Source organism: Micropterus dolomieu, linkage group LG07 (assembly GCF_021292245.1).
Source record: "Micropterus dolomieu isolate WLL.071019.BEF.003 ecotype Adirondacks linkage group LG07, ASM2129224v1, whole genome shotgun sequence".
Lineage (NCBI taxonomy): Eukaryota > Metazoa > Chordata > Actinopteri > Centrarchiformes > Centrarchidae > Micropterus > Micropterus dolomieu.
This window is the reverse complement of record NC_060156.1, coordinates 32,215,873-32,223,239: the sequence shown is the minus strand read 5'-3', so window position 1 is coordinate 32,223,239 and position 7,367 is coordinate 32,215,873. Positions and strand designations below refer to the sequence as shown.

The window sequence follows — 7,367 nt, the reverse complement described above, 5'->3', positions numbered from 1 at the left end:
CTGGACTTCTTTTAAGTGATGTCTCTATATTCTCAGATTTTAGGAATTACTTAGGTGAGTACAATGTCTCATACTGTAACTAATAGAAATGATAGACAAAAGTATAAAGTTGTTTATAGGAAGATTATATCCTGTCTAAACATGAACATGGGCAGTGCTGATGGAAATAATGATAAATGACAGCCTTATCTTTCAGCCAAGTGTTTCAGCAACTTTAGTTACGTCTTAACCATACATGAACCATGGGGTTTCAAGATGGGTGTACCTTGGACCAGTCTCCAGTCTTCCATTCGTAACACCTGGAGTGGTCCTTACAGGGCTCCTCTTGAGTGGGCTGAGAGACAGGATCACAAAGACCCTGAGGATTTGTACACCACACCGTCCGTCTATGAACACCTTGACCACAGTCTGATGAACACTGGAGGATGTGACAGAAAAATAAGAATAGATATAAATGAGTGGAAACAGAGTAGTGTAAATTAATGAGGGTTAAAGCAACATTAAGATTAGTTTTTTTGTGTGTGCAAGAAAGACAGCTCGGCATCTGTCCTGCATCTTTTCAGCTCTTTTAGCTCACGCCAGCGAGTAAAAGCCAGTCCCATATTTACTCTTGTCTGATCTCTTGCATGGTCACTCGCTCTTTTTCTCTTCCTCAGATGTCTTTTTCAATCTCTTCGATGCCTCTGCCACGATATCCATAATGAGAATGCGGCTTCTTCCAAAGAACTTACATTGTACTGAAGAGTCGTGTTGTTAATAATTTTATTTTAATATTAATACATAATGTTGTTTTTATTGAGTTATTCTACAGCAAAACAAAATATTATTGTTATTGTTATTCTACAAAAATAAAATAAATAAATTGATAGCGGCTGGTGCTGAAATAGATCTCAGTCATGACAGCAACAGTTACTCACATAATCACTTCCTCTTAAGTGATTGTGCCTCTAAAATCAAAGCGCGAGAACGTTTTTTGCAGCAGTGCTTCATATTGAGTTTATTGAGAGCTTTTACTTTGAAAAGTTCGGAAGGACATTTGAAAGAGTCTCTGGCATACTTGACACACCTCTGAAAAGCTGCCACTAACCGTGTGATTGGATTCCCCTGAATTTCCTCAGGGAAATGAAAATTAGTGTCCATAGGTTTATGAATGCGGATCAAACGCCAGGATTCACACGCACTGCAGCACATGCTTTATTGCGAGCATGGGAAAAAGTGTCCTTATAGGCTAATCAATTTTTCAATGTTTAACGAGGGAGAAAAAAAAAAGTTTGCTGGACTTTGGGATCGATCATACAACTCCTCCAACGGGAGTCCCACACTCCACCAACTGAGCTAAACATGCACATGAGTAGGCCTATCCAAGGGTTTGAAATAATTTGACAGAAATAATGTTCTGTTCTGTTTACAAATGCAAACAAATCATGGTGTGATCTGTGATCACATCGTCTGATGTTTCTTCCACACATTATTATTATATAGTGCATTATTAAATTATTGGATACCGGCTGTCTTCGCGGCCCTCTAAAGTCTGTTGATATGCACTCCAGACCAACACTAACATGAACCTGATGAAGCATGATCTCCATGATCTATGATATTCAGGTAGAAATATGGAAGGATTTTACCCGCCAACCAATAATCAACAACATTTCCACCACATGGCTGTTCCACATGGCTGCATGCATTGTTCCGATTCTGGAACCCACCCTAACCCAAGAGCCACACCTTGGCACAGGTCAACATATTTTTCAATTACTAGTTTTACTAGATTTGACTTTATTGTGACAAACTTGGGCCATGTTGTAGATAGTTGTATATGATTGAATATAAATATAATATAATAAAAAAATATTGCTTTTTGAGCTGAGATAAGTAAATGACACTGCATTCATAGCAAAGAACTACGACACCTAAAAGAATTTGGCAAGAAAATTACAGGAAAATGCATTTCCAAAAAGGAACATTTTTTTCAGGCTCTTCCAAATATTTTTAAATACCAAATTTGGTATCCGGATAACATTCAATATCCCAAATGCTGGTCAGTGATGTCAAATGAATTTTCAAAACTAAAATATTCAACCTCGTTTTTACCTTGACAATCATAAACATAAAGGCCATAAAACATTTCTTCACTCTAAACATACTGTATGTACTTCTAGTAAATATGACCAAAACTGATCAGAGTCCCATTTTCCCAAAGCATCTGAAGGCTCACATGACCGTAAAATCCATTTTACAAACATCCTTAAACTGAAGAGGAGTTTCCCAAAAGAATCATAATTTCACTCTTAGAAATTATTGTATTGAAATGCATCTTATGGTCTATCCTGTTATACTGACCACTGATACTGTTTAGTGCTGTTGATGTAAAATGAGTGTGAAAAGTAAAATGAAAAGGGAATGCCTTTAAATCTGTAATTTATCTAATCCCATTGGATACATGTTGCAAAATATTAAAGAAGCTTTTCATGGTGACTATGTGACCTTCCTCTTAAGAGCTGCAGTATTCAATAATTACAGAGCATTGGTACAAACACTGAGGAAACACTCTTCAATTCTAAGATCAATCATTAACATTACACCCAGATCCAGCGGTGGTTTTCACATCAGCACAGTGTGTGTATGACGTACCTTGGACCACTCTGAAGCCTCCCACATGGTGAGGCAGAGGCGGCCCTCACAGCCCTGCAGAACAGGAGGTTTTCCTCCTTGACAGTAGAGGTCCCTGGTGTGGATGAGTGAGCCATTCTGTAGGTGGTATACACAAACCACCTCCCTCTGCTGAAGACCTTTACCACATGTGACAGAGCAGGATCCCCACTCTCCTGTCACCCACCTGTTAAAAACATCAAGTGTTTGCAGACAGTTCATAAACATACAGACCCAACTGCTTTAGGTCACTTTCAGTCAGGAGACAGTTCATCTTAACTTTACTGCTACACAGCCCCTGCCCCTCACTGGGAAGCTTATATCATCATTTCATAAAAGCTCTGTTATCCCCTGTAAACACCGAAACGCCAAGATGGCATTTGAAGATTTATACACTGTTTCAGAAAAGCTTAATTTTTGGGTGAGAAAATTATGTTTTATTCTGGACGGAGTTCTAAAAGTGGAGTGCGAACATACTTTTAAAATAACTTACAGAGCACATTTTAAAACAAAGTAACAAAGCTTAATTAAAGCTGCAAGCAGCGATGAATGGACCCTTGCACCTTATTGCACATCTGGGTTCTGGACACCGCATAATGGAGTTAAATGTCACTTCCAGTGTACAGAACACCCACTAATTATAGGTTATGTTACAGCATATCAAGTGCAGATCAAACCACAATTTCATGTAAATCACATGATGACTGTCACACAAGGCTTACTTCCTGCTTCCTGTCAACTAAGACCAACAGTCTTTAGAATATTTAGAAAACCAACTGCCAGTTCCACTCTGCCCAGACAGTAAGTGACCAGTCAGACTTTTGTTGCCTACTTTTTCCTATTTAAGTTATAAGTGCCTACCTAAAGGTATATAAACAGGTTAAAAAATGTTCATTAATTAAATCAAGTCATTTTGAGAACCTTTCAGTCACAAGGTAGGAACTGCAATCAGTTTTTGTCAAGTGCAAACCTTTTAAGCGCTGTTAGGCCATTTAAACATTACATGTTACTAACTCAACTTCTCCCCTTTCTGGTAGTCTTGTGCTTTCTCGTCCCTCTCCTCTCTCCTCCTATCACTTGCTGCAGGTGTTTCTGGCTCTGGAGCTGTGAAGTCTGGATCTGTGGCTGCGAGTCACCTGCTGCCCCTGTGTTCCTGCTCGACACCATCTGCTACAACAATTATTGTTACTAGTCCTACTGTTATTATTGTTATTATTATCATTAACATTACGATTGTTACCATTAACACTACTGTAAATATCTGTATCATTTTTCATTCCGTCTATAGCAACATCACCTTTACTGTCTGTACCTCTGTGTGTATATTGTGTAGGCTGCCTCCCTCCCCTCTCTCTCTCTCTCTCTCTCTCTCTCACCCCCAACCGGTCGAGGCAGATGGCCGCCCACCCTGAGCCATGGTTCTGCTCGAGGTTTCTGCCTCTTAAAAGGAAGTTTTTCCTTGCCTCTGTCGCCTAGTGCTTGCTCTTGGTGGGAACTGTTGGGCTTCTGTAAATAGCATCACAGAGTACGGTCTAGACCTGCTCTTTTATGAAAAGCGCTGTGAGATAACTGTTGTTGTGATTTGGCGCTATATAAATAAAATTGAATTGAATTTAATTAAATATATTTCCACTGGTAAAAAGGAATGATTGAGCAATAATCTGTTTTTTTGGCAAGTACAAATACTACAAACTACATATTTTGTTCCAATTGTGCATGAAGAGGAGGGGCTGTTCAGAGACAGGTCCGTTGTCAATGTGAGAGAGAGAAGCAAGTAATTGACACCCTGCTAACTTACAGTGACATCGAAGAAAATTGTGTGTGCTGATGTTCCGCATGTGAATATTGGCTTAGTTGTCAAGGGAACACATTCAGAATGTTGCTGTTTGTTGGAAAATAGATCTGATCACTGATCCAACAGTTGGTGCTGGTTGGAGTTGGTTGGCGTTTGTCTGAGCAGTGTGAGCCCACTTTTAACAGTCTACAAGCAACCAGCAGCTACAAAATCTACGGCGGAGTGTGTGTGTGTGTCTGTGTCTGTCTCACCGGTACTGGCAGGGGTGTGAGTTGCAGAGTCGTACTTGGGGGTGTGGTCGGTTCTCAGGTTGACAGTAGCTATCGTTGACCACCTCCATGGTTTTATTGGCTATCCTCATACAGGAAACCACTGTCCTCCTCTCACCTGAGAGCACGCGCGCACACACACACACACACACACAGAGGTCAGCGCTCCATCTGTTCTAAGAGGTTTTGGAACAGCAGGGTTAGCCAAACTATGCCGCAGTAATTTTTAAAAAATCAACTACAATGTGGCTTGAGCTAATTTCAAATAAATTGCCCTGTATGTACATTGCACATTATAGTTTAAACACTAGAGGTACTGTCGTTTTAAACAACTACTTGACCTACAATGATGAATTACTAGTTGATGAAAAGATTTATCTAAGTTGATTAAACAAGGTGGAACTGAAAAGACGGAATACAGCGAGTAAATGCTGAAAATTTAAGAATGTGGCCCACAATAAAAAAAGTTTGGCCACCCCTGGCATACAATAATTATAAAGTTTTAACACGAAATTAGTTATTATTAGTTGTTTCACAGAAGTATATGAAGTTAAAAAAGGACAAAATAAACTTGTGTTAAATGGCCCTAAGCCCCCACGTGCTCCATGCCATGGTCTCGTCAGGATACTGCATTTGTCAAACATGAAATGTGTAAAAGATCTGAAAATGTACAAAGGAATTCAAAATGTCAAGTTTGCTTCATATTGGAAAATGTATAGTTTAGTGACAACTGTTAAAGATATTTCTTAGGGGGCTTAATTTTTGTAACAAGGAAAGGTAAGACAGTTCTAGTCATTAGCTTACTCCACAAGTGTGTGTTCACTGACCCTCCCAGCTCTAGTTCTTTCTCTTATGTAATTGTATTTGTTAGGGGTACAAAAGACTGATAAGGGAGAGACAGTAGCTCAGGCGTTAGACTAGCAGATATCGGTATTCTCTGGGAATCTTACAAGGTTAAATCTTACGTTTATAAGAATTTACCAGCTCCACAGATGAGAATGCAACTCATGGATAGTATTAGATTACAATGTGATGTAGGAAATGCATCAGACAGATTTGTTCTCTTCAACCCCAGACCTGCACTGCTTTCCAACCATTAATCATAATTAGTGTAACAATATACTTGGGTCATGAGAAGAAGACGAGAGGATATTTTAACACTACTGTGAAGAAATATTTGATGGCAAAATATACGAGTGGGGTGTAGGGGGTCCTCCCCCAGAAGATTTTGAGCGTTAAACTCAATTAAAAATATAAAAATATAATGGAATATTATGCAATAATCAATAGCTTGGTTTTTTAGCTTAAGTCATTTTTTTGGACAATGCACATTTGTTCTTCTATATTTAATTTTTTTGTTTTCTTATTGTGCAAACAAACCTCTCTGTCTCACTGTCCCATTATGTTCTGTCAATTTAGGTCAGGTCAAAATAATTATTGTAAAGTCCAATGTCATATACAAAAAAACGAAAAAAAACAACAGAATAAACTTCCAAAAAGCATCAACATATATGGCAGAAATAAAATAAAGCAAATGACATTTGCAAAAACATTTTCATAGCATGATTTTACTATTGCAACAAACCAGAGATTGTATATTATATAATATTATTTGATGGTGTGTGCAGCTGGGAGTGATAGTTTAATATGTTTAGTGTGTTACCTCCTCCACATTGGACGGTACAGTCCTGCCAGCTGCTGTGTGTCCAGATGTAGAGATACTCTGGTTCCCTCTGCTCCTCATTGCTCCTGTCCTGAGTTGTGTTCAGAGACACTGTGTACTCATAGTGGATCATATAGCTCTGGTCATGAAAGAGCAGCACCTGGGAACACAACAGAGTGGAGTGTGATGTGTAGTGAGATGATGTGCCTAAAGCTTACCAACCTTCAGGTTATCTGCCTGTTATCTTTACTAGTGCAGTGCCCATTCACAGGGGTTGATGTGACACGTCCCTGAATGAGAAGCTCAGGAATTTCCTCTGCCTGGAGATGCTGGGGAAATAATAATAAGCGTCCATAGGTTGATGGGTGTGGATCAATGGCCGGGATACACACGCTCCAGCACATGCTTTATTGTGAGCATGTGAGATAGTCTCTTCATAGTTTGAAGACATTTTTCATAGACATTTTTGTAAATATTTTATTATATCTATTCATGTGACAACATTGAAGAAATGAAACTTTGTAATACAATCTAACTTTTCATCCCATTCCCAATAAGGACAGGTTGATGGTTTAATGAAGAAATTATTTAAGTTAGTTGGTAAAGATTGAGGGAAGCAAAGCAGTCTAAATATTTGGATATACAATATTCAATTCAATTCAATTCAATTTTATTTATATAGCGCCACAGTTAGACTACCAGAAAGGGGAGAAGTTGTGTTAGTAACATGCAATAATGGGATAAGGTTGCATACAGAGGGAGAGAAAGTAGAGGAGAGAGGAGCTCAGTGCATCATGGGAAATCCCCCGGCAGTCTAGGCCTATAGCAGCATAACTAAGGGATGGTTCAGGACTACCTGAGCCAGCCCTAACTATAAGCTTTATCAAAGAGGAAAGTCTTAAGCCTACTCTTAAATGTGGAGATGGTGTCTGCCTCCTGAACCCAAACTGGAACCTGGTTCCACAGGAGAGGAGCTTGATAGCTGAAC

At 39.1% G+C, this 7,367-nt stretch overlaps 1 protein-coding gene across 1 annotated transcript in view; it reads right to left on the bottom strand.

Annotated features, from left to right (window-relative positions):
• Positions 1 to 250: 250 nt before the first annotated feature.
• Positions 251 to 7,367, bottom strand: part of LOC123973346 (A disintegrin and metalloproteinase with thrombospondin motifs 17-like) — an 8,138-nt gene continuing 1,021 nt past the window's right edge. The window contains exons 2-5 of the mRNA XM_046053284.1: positions 6,380 to 6,539; positions 4,699 to 4,834; positions 2,635 to 2,839; positions 251 to 418 (exon numbers count right to left, since the gene is read on the bottom strand). Coding sequence (XP_045909240.1) covers positions 251 to 418; positions 2,635 to 2,839; positions 4,699 to 4,834; positions 6,380 to 6,539 — 669 coding nt within the window. The remainder of the gene's footprint in view (positions 419 to 2,634; positions 2,840 to 4,698; positions 4,835 to 6,379; positions 6,540 to 7,367) is intronic.